Source organism: Simochromis diagramma, unplaced genomic scaffold (genome assembly GCF_900408965.1).
Source record: "Simochromis diagramma unplaced genomic scaffold, fSimDia1.1 OVJJ01000317.1, whole genome shotgun sequence".
Taxonomy (NCBI): Eukaryota; Metazoa; Chordata; class Actinopteri; order Cichliformes; family Cichlidae; genus Simochromis; species Simochromis diagramma.
The window spans coordinates 832,368-849,451 of record NW_024386994.1 but is presented as its reverse complement, the minus strand read 5'-3'; the positions used below and the strand labels follow the sequence as shown (position 1 = coordinate 849,451).

The 17,084-nt window shown below is 42.2% G+C and overlaps 1 protein-coding gene and 1 long non-coding RNA gene across 15 annotated transcripts in view; one reads left to right on the top strand and one right to left on the bottom strand.

Moving 5' to 3' along the window:
• nrxn2b (neurexin 2b) overlaps nt 1–17,084 on the top strand; it is a 682,163-nt gene that overhangs the window by 626,273 nt on the left and 38,806 nt on the right. For all 14 annotated transcript variants that reach the window (XM_040040736.1, XM_040040734.1, XM_040040735.1 and 11 more), the window contains one exon: nt 11,839–12,010. In XM_040040736.1, coding sequence (XP_039896670.1) covers nt 11,839–12,010 — 172 coding nt within the window. The remainder of the gene's footprint in view (nt 1–11,838; nt 12,011–17,084) is intronic.
• Nucleotides 6,309–10,361, bottom strand: LOC120739074. Its single transcript, XR_005697117.1, has 3 exons — nt 10,348–10,361; nt 8,059–8,060; nt 6,309–6,420 (listed from the first exon to the last, which is right to left on the bottom strand). It is a non-coding gene; the product is annotated as an uncharacterized LOC120739074 (long non-coding RNA).

The following is a 17,084-nucleotide window of genomic DNA, read 5'->3' as shown; positions in this document are numbered from 1 at the left end:
CTATGAAGGCTTGAAATATGAACCAGGAGCAAGGGTAGCTTCTTAGGTCTCAGCTTACAGCATCTTTATTGTACTTGCAGTGTGTTCACCTAATTATGTCACCAGCTTTGAGATCAGCCACTTTTGCTGTTTGATAATTGATTTACTCACATTGATTTCAGGCAGGTTTTAAAGTGCAAATGCATTTTCTTGATTTATTTTTGGTCTATAATGTTTAACTTATTTCGAGGTTGACTGCTTGTCAGCATTTAAGGATTTTGAAAATAGTACTTTCATAAATATTTGATGGAATAAGTTTAAGATTTATACATTTTTTTTAAATTAACAGCACAATTCTAATCATTATTTCATATCTTTGTACATTTTTGACCTCGTCAGAGCATCAAGTAAGAGAGATAATTAATACAGTCCCACAAAATGTACCCATACAATGTCAGAAAGGATTATTATAGTACAAAGCTACTAAACAAAAGACAGATTATGCACACTATTCAAGGACTCAGCTATCTCATTTCACAGTTTGCTGACTAGGTTTAGGCTCCCAGACAGGAATGAGCTCCAAACCCATTTTATTTGGAGTTGATGCACCTTTCTCTGTCAGACGCAAAGTACTCTCAGTGTCAGTTCTTTCTCTAAGATCATTCATGAGAGCGCATGGATCAATTGGATTCTACCAGACCCACGTTAGTAACTCCAGTCAACTCAGTAATGAGCCTCTGAGGAGTAAAAGAGCTTTTGATGAGGGCAGACAGATTAGAAAATTGAGGAAAAAAAGAAAAAGGAAGGTTAAAAGCTAAAGCGAGAGAAATGATAATTGGCGATACCGTAAGGTGAGGCAACAGTCATTGGTTCTTGTAGAAAGTTATATATAGAAAATAAGGTTTTATTGTTCTAATGGCTGAATTGCCACTATTTCACATCTGTATTGCAAGCTTTGGAGCTGGGATTACAAAGATACAATCAATAGAAATTTTATCATGATTTAATATAGAATTGAATATAGAATTCAGAAACACCTGCTTCTTTAGTTTGTCAAGTTTCTAATATCTTTACAAAGCCAAAAAAAGAAGTCATTTCAGCCATCACTTATTGCTTTGGTTTTTCCCATGAAAGGTGTTCAGTATAATGAGGTTTTGTGGCAGGGATTACTGCCGTATCTTAGAGTTAAATGAACTGATGAAGGACTGTAGGGAGCTTGTGAAAGCAAATTGAATACAAAAAAGAGACAAGAATGGAGCAATCAGTGTGGATAGGAAACTTTATTGGTCTTGAAAGACCCCCGCTTCCTGGTTCCAAATTAAGTCGTCTAAACTGAAACATATCTGTGTCGGGGCCTAGCAGTGCTTGTGGTAACAGTGATGAATCATGGGTGTATGGACATTGATTTCTACTGTCAGAGTAACAGAGATTCTTTTCTGGCTTTGCCTCGGGGGGATCCCCACCACAACATCATCACCCTAGCTTCACTGCTGTCACTCCAAACGCTTCATTCTCTCCTTTTCTCCAGATTCCACTTCCATTTCTTTTCATTGTCTTTTTGTTACAATGATGTTCTTTGTCTTCCTATACCTTCTTCCTCTGTCTGCTTTATCTTCTCCATCCTCCATCCATCTCTGGTTAGTGACTGGAAAAGGCCCTTGACATTGCTGTTTCAGGTGTTCCGGTTTCACTTTGGCGTCTTGATAAATTGAATCTACCTTTACACATCTCTTGGCAGCTAGAGAGACTGAGTGGTAAATGATGACTCTATTTTAGCACTAAGGTGGCATATTACCTCTGCACCGTCTCTTTGATTTATTCATTTTTTATTTGATTAAGTCGTGAAAGACAGAACGGTCACTCGTAATGGATTGTTTAAGACGATCATTTTATTTACATGTGGTGATCGGACCTGCAAAAACCCAAAAAAGGGCAATGCTTTAGTATAACAAAAAGTTCAGATGAGTTTGATGCCCTTAGGCAAGTGTACTCGTGGAGGAGGCTGATCCTGGTGCAGTCTGAAAATTACAAATTGCATCTGACTTGCTGAAGCTGCCGGAATCGATATTTAGATGCCAATTAGATCTAAGCTGAAAGGACTCAGTTATAGTGAGAAACCCAGTTTTGGACTTTTCTTCGTTGAGTGCCTCAGTAGCCTGTTGGACTACGGTTTAGATGTGCTTACTTTAAGCTGCCTCAAAACGTGATGTGGCAAGCAGAGGCAGCAGGATTACAAGCAAACAAAACTGCTAGCAATGTGGAGCGGATTGTTTCTGTAATTAATTTTTTCATCATTGAGATGAGCTCAGATATATTGTTGACCTGGTTGTAAATAAATTAGTCTTACCCAATCAGATACATAGGCTGGTTCTTCTATAGTGGTGCTTGAGCATTCAAAGCACTTTATAAAACAGGTTTCCATCCATCCATCCATCCATCCATTCGCTTCCGCTTATCCTTTTCAGGGTCGCGGGGGGGTGCTGGAGCCTATCCCAGCTGTCATAGGGCGAGAGGCGGGGTACACCCTGGACAGGTCGCCAGTCTGTCGCTGGGCTAACACGCAGAGACAGACAACCATTCGCGCTCACATTCACTCGTGCATTCACACCTATGGGCAATTTGGATTAATCAGTTAACCTATCCGCACAAACCAAGAGCCCTTGGATACACAGGTTTCATTCACACAAAACATTTTCATTGTCTAAGCGCTTTATATCTAACATCAGGGTTCAGTATCTTACCAAATGATGACATGCATATGCAGAACCCAACCACCAACCTTTGATTAGTAGATAAAGTGCTTCTGAACTACAATCACCCCTGAATCTGTCCCTCACAACAAAACAGAGCCTCCCCTTCTCTGGGGGTCAGTGGTTAAGGTGTTTGTTTTAACTTGTCGCCCACCCTTAACTTTAGAAACACATCTGAAAATGCAATAAAATTTTAAAAAATGTGAAAAGCTGGTTTAAATTTGGTCATGTTCCCCTTTGCAATCACTCTCTCATGCAATTCTGGACAGCTTTGAAATACATGAGTTTTTTCGTCACACATTTCAGATTCCCACCTGCCCCATTCGCCAGATTTGCCTCCCTGTGAGTCCTTCCTCTTCCCCAAAATGAAATTCAGGTTTAAGGGTCATGGTTTGGAAGGTAATTCCAGCCTGAATCACAGAGGCACAGGTGCAAGGGAATGGAATTAAACTCCCACTGAAGTGATCTGAAAATATTGAGAAAACAACCTTGAATCCCAAATTTACACCAGGTCGGCATCGTGGTTTTTATGGGGCAGTACTCAGAAACTCTTGATTACAGATCCTATTTACAGTAATATCAGTAATATGGACTCACCTGATTGACATGGTGGGATTTTTTGGTTTTCAAAAAAAATAGATATTAGTAGGAAAAGTAAAAACACAGATGCCAGTTGTAACAGAGCATGGGTACAGTTACTTTTCAGATGCTTTGTATCGTCATTCACATCCCGATCACAAGGATAATGCAAAAAAAGTCCTCATGACAGTGTGCACGTGTATCCATGAGCTCTTGGCAGCTCTGTAAACAAGGCCGCAGTGTGTAGAGGTACCAAGCAATCTCACTCAAGGACATTCCCACGTTTGCATACAAGTGTGTGTGTGTGGTTTGAGGGTTTTTTTTTAAGGCAGATCAGCTGTCAGACCTAGGGATGGGTATCGTTTAGGTTTTATCCGATACCAGTACCAAACCGGTACTTTTGAAACAGTACCGGTGCTTAAACGGTGCTCGAACCGGTGCTTAAAGACTGGAGAACACAAACTTTGTCCAAAAACCTCTCGTGTTTAGCTGTTTTTTTGTAAAAAGATAACAATGTTAGCCTTTTCTGCAGCTCTAGGGCATATATGGTATCACTCTTGGCTGGAAGCAGTGCTTAAACGATGGAAAAAACACAAACTTTGTCCAAAAACCTCTCATGTTTAACTGTTTTCCACTTTTTCTTTGGTCATTTTAGCCTTTTTGGCCAGGGTGAAGGGAGCATCTGCCATCAAACAAGAAGACAGCCGCATGTTCATGTTCACCTTACATGCATTAATGTGATAATGTGGTTAGCCTACTCAACGTAAATTACACACAAACAACATTAAGCTACTCACGCAGAGAAGAATGGCTGCTGCTGCCATCATCATCCGTCATCATTTCTGCTACACTGGCAGGGCTAGGGGCCAGGACTCTCCTCTTCGGGTTTTTGGGGGATGTTGCTAACTCCGGGTCCGATAACAGGCACCACACCCACAGTAGATGTGCTTGGTGTGAGGTCTTGCAGCAAGCTATCAAATACGGTGCATTTCTCGGCTTTTAAAAAAACGCTATGCGTCGCCAGGTGTTTCATCAGATTCGAGGAGTTACCTCCTTTGACAGTATCACCTTAAAGCACTTGTTGCAGGCTGCTGAGTTTGCATCTTTTGCTGTAACGTACAGCCAGACTTTTGACCGCTCCGCCTTGGGCATTTTTAATCTGCAGCTCTGTTCTAAAAGAGCGTACGTACCTGGGCCCGCCTACTATCCTTGCAAAGGTAAAATGATTGGCTAGAATCCAAAGTGTATGACATCTCAGGGGAAAAAAAGCACCGAAATAAAGCACCGAAATGTGCGCTGCTTTTCGGTCTGGTTACTACCGTTTATGTCAGAACCGGTGCCATAATGACACCGGATACCGGTACCCATCCCTAGTCAGACCTCCAAGTATTATAGTTATTTTTATCGGCAGTTTATTGGCAGCTGAGAGGAAGCGGTTGGATAAACTCATCAGGAAGGCCAGCTCTGTTCTGGGATGCACCCTGGACCCAGTACAGGTGGTGGGAGACAGAAGGACTCTGGCCAAAATAACATCTCTGATGGACCGAGTCTCCCACCCCATGCATGTAAATGTTGCTGAACTGCAGCACTCCTTCAGTGACAGACTGCTGCATCCTAGATGCATGAAGGAGCGTTTCCGCAGGTCCTTCCTCCCTGCAGCTGTCAGACTGTACAATCTGAACTGCTCCCAACAAACATAGAGGTTTACATCAATGCTGTAACTGCAATAAGTTAGTTAATTAACCAATTCGCGCTACAACCTGGTTTGCCTCTTACCTGTAATTGTTTTTATTTAATTTAATAACTGTACAGTACTCTCTGTTTATAGTAACCATTGTCCTTAATGTAAATATGTAAGAAAAATTGTGTATGTTTCTGTTCTGTGTCCTGTGTACTGTTTGTTTGTATATTTGTCTTTTTGGCTGCTGTTACAACCAAATTTCCCCTTGTGGGACAATTAAAGGATTATTCTATTCTATTCTATTGTGCTGAAGGATGCCATCCATCAACAGTCTCAGTGGTACGGTACATGAGCAGTCATATCAGTACTTACTATATGCGAGTCAGCGTTGGTTTTGCTGAGAGTGGCAACAATCAGGGTTATAGTGGACAGTATTTTGGTTGATTTGTGTTTTTTCTCTCCTTCTTAGTATGTTCACTGTTTCTTCCCTCTGTAGTCTTTTGGCTCAATGCTGGTATGTGTGTGTGTGTGTGTACTTGGGGACAAATAGGCAAGCCCAGTGTGAGTCATGCTCTGACAAGAGATTCAGACACATCAGTGTATACTCTCTCTCTCTCTCTCTCTCTCTCACTCACACACACACACACACACACACACACACACACACACACACACACACACATATATGTATATATATATACATGCACTCACATCACATCTGTCTAAGTCATTGATTTTTCAATGAGATCTGATTCACTGTTAGAGTGGCCACTCATCATTTGCAGTGCAAATGTGCTCTCATAGCCATGACCACTGCTGGAAATAACTAGGCAAAGAAAAGAGATCGAAGAGGATATGAAGTGCCTTTAAGATGAGGTGCTCAAGGTGACTGCAAGAGACCACGGCAAGCACATACAGATGTTAGCTGAGCAGAAACCGAGAGAAGGTGTGGCAACGGAAACCATGTCTTCTGTGCAAAAGCGACTGTTTTGCCACAGCCCTCTTTTTCCTAAATAAACCAAATCAAAATGACACATGCAGCTCCGTCTGGAACAGCACTATGTCATTTGAGGTGACTGATAAGAAGGGAAGACGTGAAATCTGCTTGCTACAGAGCAGTTTACTGATTCAAAATGGCTGCTGGCCCTCAACAATTCCCTCTTTCTGTCGCAGATACTCTGAAGACGTTCAGTGAACGGACAGTGGATGATTTAGCCGGCAAGAAGTCTACATGTTATGCAACCACGTATTTCTCCTTACGTAACGCTGCAGTTTCTAAGTGGAAGCTTAGCCCCACTATACTGTTCTCCTTGTAGCAGATGCCACAGCGGATCTGCACTCGCAGGCATTATGCATACATGTTGACAAGCTGATTAGCCAGGAATTAAACTCATGAGGAAGATGCAGCGATACCAAGTGATGGGGTATCAGCTTGCAGAAGTCTGTGGGATATTTTAGGGAAAAAAATCACCAGTATGAGTCGGTAACTGTAAACAGCATATGGAATTTTACATTAATGCACAGAATCTGCAAATACATTAAAATGCTTAGCTCAAGCTGTATGAAATATTAGGCTTTCCTACACCGCATGGATGTGTCAAATATTTGTGTACATACATATATAAGAATTGATTGCTTTTTCTGTGGGCGCCCAGTAAAAATCAATTTATCATTCTTTTTTTTTATCCATGCTGCTCTGCTGGCTGATTCATAAGCTAATAAATACTGCAGTTCTGCACACTTTTAGTGGCATGTCAAGTTAGTCTCAAGCAGATACAGCCTATGATAGATCCAAATGAGAGAGAAGCTGATGAATCGTTTGCATTTCCAACAGCCAGAGGAGTATTAATATGAAATCTATCAAACCAGCAAATCCCTGAACTGGTCAGCCGTGTTTCAGAAACAATTTCTCCAGGCAAGTTGATACAGCAAAATGCAAAATACCTTGAGTGATTTAAACAACTGCAACTGTCTCTGCCCTAGTCTTGCTGAATCTACTTTCCAGCAGTTGCGTCTCTGTTGTTTCCTCTTTCTAACTTGCCTGTTTAGCATTTATGTATCAGATCTAAGGGGGAGATTCAGAAAGACTTTGAGGAAATGCAAATACGTCAAGTAGCAGATGTGTGTAAAGATGAAGCTGTAGGGTGTGTTAGAAAGGGAGAAGATTGAGCAGGCGAGGAGGAAATGAAACAACAAACCAAATCCTTCAAAAATGCTTTCTCATTCCCCCTTTGTCTATTTTTCCTTTTCTTAATTGACTACCAGCATGTGAGCAAAAGAAAGAACCAGATTTTGACACCTTCAAAAGGAGCTTTGATCTCAAAGCACCTTGAGGCCCCAGAGGATCATCAAGGTTCCCACTGTCCTTTTATCGCACAGTGTTTCTCTCTGCCCCTTGCTTCTCCTCCTCCTCCTCTCGCTCTTCCTTTTCTGCTTGGCGTGATCAGCGAGAGCTCGCTGAGGCAGCCCGATAACCCTGATACACACATACACGCCGACTGCAGCCTCTGCCTCATTCTCATTCCACTCCCGACAGCAGCGTTTACCTCGACGCGCTCTCGCACGCCGCAAGGTCATGTTGAAATATTTCAGACGGAAATGCACTCCGTACTGCTCTTTCTCTGGCTGCCGTGCAGAATTCCAAAGTCAATTTTCTTTTGTCTTTGAGAACAAGGAAGGAGAGACTCTAATGAGAAGATTACAGAAACTTTCTTTTTTCTCGAGTTTTTTTTTTGGTAGCTAAACTCGATTTACTGTGTGGGAAACTGATGAGCAGTTTGTGCAGTGGTAAACAAATCAGATATTTGGCAAGAACAGCAACTTTGTACTTAAAGTAATATAATATTCAAGAGGAAATCTTTGATTTTTCTCTTGTCCCCAGATGAAACCTTTCTCTGTAAAACTCAGAGCCGCAGAACCAAAACCGATTTTGGTTAAAGTTGAAACTTAATTCTGTCTGTAGGTATTTCGTCCAACCCCCTCCACTATTGTAGATCTTTGAATATTTAATTGAATCTCAGTAACTCAGATCCTGGCTTCTTCAGGCAGATCAGATGTAATTGAAAATACATCTGATCATAAAGTAGAGCTCCTGCCCCCCAGTCTACCGCGGACCTGCTCCCTTTGCTACCGATTTACCCGTAGAAAGAAAAGTAAGATGAGCTACCCTCTAGATAAAAGTGGAAAACGTAACATTCTTGCTCCTGACATTAGCTGACAGCTACAGCAGATTAAGGGCTGCTAAGCAGTCGTTGAGAAGCTGTGGTGTTTAAAGAGCAGCCAGGGTTTATTGTAAGTTACCTACTAGTCCCTTCATTTCAATGTTGCAGGCTTGACTGCTCCCAGTCATTCAAAGAGTTTTTCTTTTCCTTCTGTTTCCAGAGATATGTTCGCTTAAGGGAAACGGCCATTAAAATGTCATTACTGCTACACTAAAATCATTTTTAAAAAAGCACTGGTTCCCAGCGGCTTCCCACCGTAATGGGCTCGATACATTCCCTCAGCACCGGGAAGAACTCTAATGTTGCGGAACACAAATGCTAATCTCTCTGTAAATATCACTCAAATTCACTCCCTTCTGCTTTTCAGTTGTAATAGCATGGATTCATTCTGCTTCACCCTGGCAAATTGAATTAATTCTCCAAGCAAGGTGTTATGATTATTCTAAGCTTCCTAGTGCGTGGGCTGTAATGGAGATGATCCTGGCATTTCCGCTCGATCCAAAAGCATTTCACTCACCCTCTCCATTTTGTTTTTCCCCGTTGCAATATCTAAAGGGTATCAGTACTGAAAGCTTTGATTAAATCGTTATTCTTGTGCACCTCATAATTACTCTAAGACAGTATTCATGTTGGTGTCGTCAAATCTGCAGCATAGTGGATTTTGGCATTCACAACGATAGCAGGCAGAAAGACTGTGAGGGTCAGTCTATAACATGAAGCCGCTGATTAAGTGGCTGAGAAGCTGGAAGCACTTTGCCATTCGAGACATCCAACGAGCCTCCTTGCAGAATGAGTCCATCTACAGAGTAGTCCATCAATTTCATACAGATCTAGCTTCATTAGGAGCATCACGTAGGACAGCTGAGCTCTGCTTCCTGTTGTGTTCCACACTGATTCCTTTTGCTTATTCTGGCTGTTCAACTGTGTCTTATGTTCTGCTGATCCCCGCGAAGCATTAATCACAACCAACATGTTGCGCCACCATTTGAGCATGCTCAATTAATACCCTAATCACGGCTGACATCGGTGCATGGCCGTAACGTGGCCTTGGCTAAAAACTATAACAACTTTACACAGCAGCAAAAGAGCAGTTAAGATGCACATAAATGTGGCTGATTATACTGATCATTAACTTACTGTACAACCTTTGCACTTATTTACTCAATTAACTGGCTATTTTGAGATCTGTTAACATTAGGGGTGTCTTATTTTCTTTTTTAAAATACTTAATCAGCCATGAATAATGGAAAACTGCTGCAAGCAAAAGCCACAGGTTCACCCCTGAATATCTTGGCATATGGAAAGTGGCAAAATAAATGCACATACCTAATGAGGTAACGGAATCAATGAAGTTGTAGCTGCAGTGAGGAGATAGCAGTGTGCAAATGTGACCCCACCGGCAAATGAGCTTGACCTGCTGTGACAGTCAGGAAGTGTTGCTGTCTGTAGGTTGGGCAACAGCTACCAGAGCAGGGTCTTACAGCTGGGCAAAAGTGCAACAGAGGTTTTGCAGTCAGACAGACAACTTGTATGCAGTGGTGCTGTCTGATATGTCCTCTGTTTCTCCCTTTCTCTCTCTCACCCTTGTTCTATGGCTCTCTGGCAGACTGTAACTCTGTAAATGACTTTGACCTTTCCTGGGACTGAGGACAGGAACCACAGAGGGAGAGGAGAGAGATGGCGGGAGAAGAGAGTGGAGTAGGCGGCTGACTGTAATAAACTCGAAGCAGTGGGCGGCTGTCAACACTAATAGATGGGAGAGGGGAGGGGGGATCACCCGGTTGATGAATACTAAAGGTGCCTGAGTCCTCAGCAAGTACTCTGTTCCCTTACCAGGCTTGTATGTGTGGGATCTGACGCTCTGAGTGTCATCAGACTACAGGCAGTCGGGGCTTTTTGTGTTGACTGAAGAAAAATATCTTTTGATTTTTGCCAAAGGACAACAAAGGAACAACAGTATTAGCCTATTAGCATGGATTGTTACACGGCTGGATGACTGCAGTTTAACTGTGCAGGGTAACTGCTGCTTATTTGACAACTCAATTGCTTCAGTCAGTGTAATTCATTCTCAAACACAAAAGACATGATTTTATTTTTCTCATTATGCATTGCCAGTTGGAATCTAGCTACGCTCAACGGGGTATCTTTGGGTAACATAAGTAACAAAGACAACAGTGTTGTAAATAACAATTATCTTGAACACCAGAAAGAATAAAACGACGGAAAGCACTGGTCAAATTACAATATTAGTTGTTGGTTCATGATGGTGGATAAACAGTTGATACTATTGGGAACACTGATGTTTTTGCAGCGAGCCGAGTAGCTGTTGAGATATTTTTACCGTATTTTTCGGACTATAAGGCACATTAAGCGAAACAAAATAAAGTGAAACTTTATTCAACTCTATCACAATAACTCTCAACATTGTTAAGTTTTAACACATAAAATACAGAACAGTACACTCACTTTTTCAGTTCATTCCTCTTCCACAAATCCATCAAATTGTGATGTTGAATTATCTCACAGCTGCTTTATTCGTATGTTCAACTGCATGACTGATAGCTTAAAGTTTGAAATCCACTTCGTAAGCATGTCTCTTAACAGGTGCCATTTTGGGGTCCCTGTACACACAGTACGTATTTCTCCGCGAGGCTCCAGACTACGGTAGCCGTAACGCTCCGACAATCCAGCTTTGTAGCTTACCAAAGTCATACTAAAACATTTTGACTGATTTTTGACGGCCGTGTACCACATAAAATCGGTTCGAGGTCAGTAAGCACAACCAGAATTAATACATAAAGCACACCGGATTATAAAGTACACTGTAAATTTTTGAGAAAATTTAAGGGTTTTAAATGCGCCTTATAGTCCAAAAAATACAGTACTCTACCTGAGTGCTCAAAGCACTTTATAAACTGTGTTTTTTTCAGTCATTTTGATAAAGCACTTCTCTTTGTCTAAGTCAGGGGTGTCCAACTCCAGGCCTCAAGGGCCGGCGTCCTACAGGTTTCAGATATCACCCTGGGTCAATACACCTGAATCACATGATTAGTTCATTACCAGGCCTCTGGAGGACTTCAAGACATGTTGAGGAGGTCATTTAGCCATTTAAATGAGCTGTGTTGGACCAAGGACACATCTAAAACCTGCAGGACACCGGCCTTCGAGGCCTGGAGTTGGACACCCCGGTCTAAGTCCTTTCTATTTAACATCCACACATCGGGAGCAACTTAGTGTTTAGTATCTTGCCCAAGGATGCTTTGGCATACAGACTGGAACAGGCAGGATTGAACCATCAACCTTATGATTAGGAGATGGCCTGCTCTACTTCCTGAGCCACAGCTACCCTATCTAAAGCTGAATATTTAAAACATTTAGATCCTTTAATCGTGGCTCTCAATTCACCATATCCATGAATACATGAATTGTACCAGATTCTGTTTGAAACCAGGTGTTGGGATGGGGCAGTGGACAATGAGGGCTTAATCTTAGAAGAGACCGCGGTCAAGCTTTTCCACTAACCCTAACCCTTCATGTTATATTTTATGGGTACATGTTTGAACTTAACGTATTAGTGAATGCTGGTGCATTTTTGTTGACCGTGTATTGCATCAACCTCTGTTTACAGGAACGGGGAAAGGTCGGCGTGATCTTCAACGTGGGAACAGACGATATAACCATCGAGGAGAGCGCGGTGATGGTGAGCGACGGCAAATACCACGTGGTGCGATTCACACGCAGTGGTGGAAACGCCACGCTACAGGTGGACAACCAGCCCGTCATTGAACGTTTCCCCTCAGGTAGGAACAGTGGGCTTGATCTAGGGACTGAGGGAGGGAGGCAGTATTGGATTAGATCCTTCACAGGTCTGAATTTTCCGATAAGCCGGGCAACAAAGTGGAGAGAGAAAGAAGGAGCTTTGCAAATTAAATATTCATTATTTTAGCCCCCCCAACCTATGTGCAACTAAAAGTGATCTTTTTCTCTCTTAAAGACACACATTCTGTTTTATTTATCACAACATTCATATTTAGAGGCTGCTTGCATTATTCCTGGTGATTAAGTCCAGTTCTGGTCTAAAAGGCAGGAAGAGCAAAGTAGCCTTCCCGAGGCAAGCCGTCCTCATCTAAGTGCAACCGGCTCTCTGTGGTTAGTCTGCCATTATAGCTCCTGGCACTGTGAAGCCAGCACTGAATGGAGGCCAGCCGAACGTGAGTATGCCAGCCACGTATGGTTGGTGAGCAAGGTTTTTAGGCAGGATAAACAGGGAGGAAACCTCAAGCTGGGAAAGCGTGGAGGTGTTTTTAACTCAAGCCTTCGCTTCAAGATAAACACGGGTGCAACATCGTTTAAACGAGGGCAAACTCCCGATGAGTCACGGCTGGGAGTGTGTTAATTCCCCCACTCTTTGTTTAACCATAATCATAGTATTCTATTTCAGTCTGAAATATGAAGTTATTTTTGGTTCTGCTGAAGCTCCCCCGTAATTTCTCTCTCCACTGTGTTTCCCTTTTGTTCATGGTTGTTCAAAGGAAGACATTTTGTGTTCCCACAACGACTACGCAACACCACGCAGGACTGTCTCATGTTACAAACGAATAAGCAGTGTTTTTATTCCGCACCGATGCTGTCCAATGTGCAAACCTCCACCCGAAGTCGATGCATTCTCTTCCCGTTGTCTAAAAGCACTGTCTATGTATCATCATTGTTTCAAACTGCAGGGAGAGCGCCGCTAATGTGGTCATGATATTTACTCTTGTTGACATATAGAGCAGTGGGACTGTGACATTCTCTGTCACAGCAGTGATCCCATATTTCGAAGCTTTGTTTTGGCATTGAGAGAAGCATATTCTCTCGCTCATCCATCAACACAGCAAGGCCAGACTGAGGGGAATGCATCACAGCCAGAAAAGGAAGTGCCGTGTGACAGTTCACTCTTTTCAGTTGTTATTATGATGGAAATGCAGCCCTTTTCACAACAGCGCACACTCCAAAAAGGAGCCTTCATCTAACAATAGCGCAAACCGCTCGGAAAATAACAGCTGAGCAGCCTGTTAACATTGGCAAGTGAGTGTCATCATCCGAATCTATGTTTCGTTTCATCAAGAAACATTAATGCACATCCCATATCGTATTCTTTTTATTCCTCTTCCCTTCCGCCCTCCTCGCCGCGGTTGTTGTCCTCATCAAACACTTCTTTCCTTTTCCTGTGCTTATCAACAATTGAAGAGTGTGATTTTGTTTTTGTTTGTTAGTTTATTTGATGAGTTTTGTGCTCGGGCTGGAACTTTTAGGAGGTCACGAAGATGAGTGGGGTCGTGTGGGTGGTAGCAGGGGGGCTAAATGGCTGTAGAATAGGTTTGTTTCATTTATGTGAGCTGATTACACTCTTAACTTTTTTTGGGTGCCAGCTCTGATTGCTCCCATACCCACTTTGAAGGTTGTGCTCATCATCATATTGCTTGGGGAGTGGGTGGGGCTTGTCTTAGGGACATAGACATGTTACACATTAGGAAAGCAAAACTTAGGATGAGGCTTAGGTGCAGATGGGTGGAGGAGTATGTAGAGAGAGAGAGAGACACTGAGTGAAGGATGTGTTGGGATTGCAACTTCCTAACTGACACATGAGGTGCATAAAGGGAGAGAGAAAGTGATGTTATATTTTTGTAGAGAAAGAAAAAGGAGGTCCCTTGTTGAAACAAGTTCCCATGACCCAGATTGGAGATTTAGACATCTTCTGATTCTCTAAATAGGACAAAATAGTTTGCGCTCACGGTTTGGGACTGTATTCAAACCTACTTCATTTTCTTGATGCTTACATTATGCAGTGTCATTGCTATGTTGTCCCAGCAGAAAACTTATGTCATCTTATGCTGTCGTTGTAAACCAGATTTCAAGAAAAATAGAACAAGTTGTCATGAAAAATGCCTGCAATGGTGCGTCTGTTGGATGATACAGGTACCATATTTGTCTGGTCCCTCTAACAAAACAAGGAAGTGCACTTTCCTGTGAAATCCCCTTCCCCAGAGGGACTGTTGTGACCCACATCAAGCAGTCTCCTTGGTATACTTTTGCAGTTCTGAACCGTGTCTGACATTCTGTGCATATTGAGAGTTACATGTGGGATGCCTGGGGTCTCTGGTAAAAGCTCCCAGAGGATGAGGCCACAAGGAAGGTGGAAGTAAAACAGAGAATGTAGAGCCGTCATTCCTCGTGAAAAAGGTGGCAGATTTTCTCTCTGTATCTTATTCTGACAAAAAACACGTTTGTGTGCACTATAAGTGGCCTCAGCCCAAAATATCTGGAGATTACTGAAGATTTTACATCGCTTTACTCACAAAGCCTTTATTAAAACCCGGGCTGGCCAGCAGCAAGCTTTTAAACAGAAGGCCATTTCGAGGTGATGATTTGGAGAGACAAGATGTTGACAGCGAATGTGGTCGTCACGGGTCAGGCACATTCAGCGGCTAAGCAACACGTCTCCTGACGTCCCACGAAGTGATGTTAGTAGTCCTCGGGGAGTCTGTGTGTCTGTGGGTGTTGTGGTCCATGTCTGATTCTACGTGTGACAGTGCATGCATCTGTCTGGGTGCATCACATAGTACAGCATGTTTGCGTGTGTCTGTGTGCATGTGCACATTGTATTTGATGGACAGAGAGCAGACAAAAAGTGTCAGAGGAACGCTCGGCCAACTAATCCAGCATGTCAGGTGTCCCCGGTGGCTCCTGCAGCAACAGTTATTGGCCCGCCCCACCTCCCATTTTCCCAAAATGGCATAGTGGCTCAATAAAAACCTCCCCGTGTCACACTGAGCACCTCAACCTTGCCTCAGAAAAACAGGCAGATGTTAGCACCGGTGCCATACGGGCTGTAATTGTACCATTTCACACTCTAGTCCCTTTATTTACTGGTCATCTGCTGTGAGAAAGGAAGTGGTCTCATGTGGTTAATTATTTTTTATCTTAAAAGGTTTGTTTGTGATTTTATGGCATTGCCCTTTAGGAATATTCATTTCTGAGTGACCAAAGTATTATTTTCTGGTTTGAGGCAATACAGAAAAATAAAGACTTAAGAATGACTGTTGCTCTGCGTCAGTGTTTGTTAGCTTATGTATCATACAGTGTTTTTACAGAGCTTCACTGAACATTAATTAAAGCTAAACTGCAGCTTTTAAAAGAAGAAACACATTGTTTCTCTGGCCAGTGCAAAGTTACATTTATATATGGGCTTACATGGTCTGATAATTAGGCATGCAGATGCTAGCAGACTTATAAATTACAGCATGACTAATGATAAAGAGTCATGTTTGCTCACTTCTTCATAGCTTTTCTTTATTTTTGTACTGGCATGCCATATTCCTTAAGTATATGTAACTTTGTTAAATGCTGAAACTTCCTTGGTCTAGGAACTGAGTAATGTCCATTATGTCCATAGAGCAGAGTTTTCTGAAGTGAACAATGGTGCTTTTATCTTTTTTCTGAGAGAATGAATGAGACATACAATGTTTTTCTCTGAAGTTACAGAAAGTTGTCTTACTGAAGTGATCTGAAGGCAATTTATGGTGTATAATGATGGCACAAAATGGTAATTGAAACTTTTTTTGTCATTTGCTGTTGTTAGTTTTTATGGCTGCGGTGATTTTATTTCAGAATGAACTTGTTAATTATGCAGTGGGGACAGGACTGCCACACTTTTTACCATTGATTTTCTGTTAAAGCTCGTGTCTCTGGAGTCTTGCACAGTGTATATCATCCATCTATCCATTAATTTTCTCCTGTATATCCAATTCAGGCTTGTAGTTCTGCCTGGAGGTACACCACAAACAGCTCACCAATCCACTGTAGGGCTAGCACAGAGACACAGGCAGCCATTTATAACTACAGCCTATTTAGAATGTCAAGAGAATATGTACTTTTGCTCATTGGTGATTCAGAAGTCTTCAGTTTTTGTGGTAGTTTAATTTTATAGTGAGAGACCAAATATCAACCAAAGCCCTAGAAAAAAACTGACTTGGTGGCTAAAAAAACCCCTTTTTTTAGCCACTCTGTTGCCTTGTCGATATATTTAGGGTCATTGTCATGCTGGAAGACCCATCCACGACCCATCTCTCATCTTCTCATCCAAGATTTTATGCAATATTGGCCCTTTGGCCCCTCAAACACAAGTAGGTCCCAGACAGGCTGCCAATCCACTGTTGGGCTAGCACAGAGAGCTAGACAGTCATTCATAACTGTGGCCTGTTTGACTGTGGGGATGGTGTTCTTTGGGTAGATCAGGTTAATGCCAACTAGCTTTATTTTGGCTTCATTTGACCACAACACTTCATCCCAAGCCTTCTTTGAATTATTTAGATGTTCTCTAGCAAACTTGAGATGGGGCTGTATGTGTACCTTCCTAAGCAGGAGGACCTTGCAGGCAGTGCAACGTTTCAGTGCATTGTCGTGTAGTGTGGTACAAGCGGTCTTCTTGGTGACTGTGGTCCCAACTGCCTTCAGATCTTTTATAATGCAATATTTATTTGCTTTTAGAACAAAGGGAAACTGTCTTATACAGCACACCACAAACATACAATATATTGGGTTTCCCGAGAACATTCTCCCCCTCTCCACCCCCATCCTCCCTACCAACACATATCACATTTGCAGCATAACCATGACATTCCAATGACACTAAGGTTAACATAATGAACAAGGAGAAAGGTACAATAGATCAGTGATTTAAAACAAAAAGAGAATAACATGCATTAACTCCCTATTGTATATTTCTGAGCAACCTTTTGGTCTCTCTAATTCCCTTTAGCCAGTTTTGGACTTTTGAGGGGTTTGCATGGTTGGCCCTAGCTGAGGATAGTTCTAAGTACAAGATATCTAAGA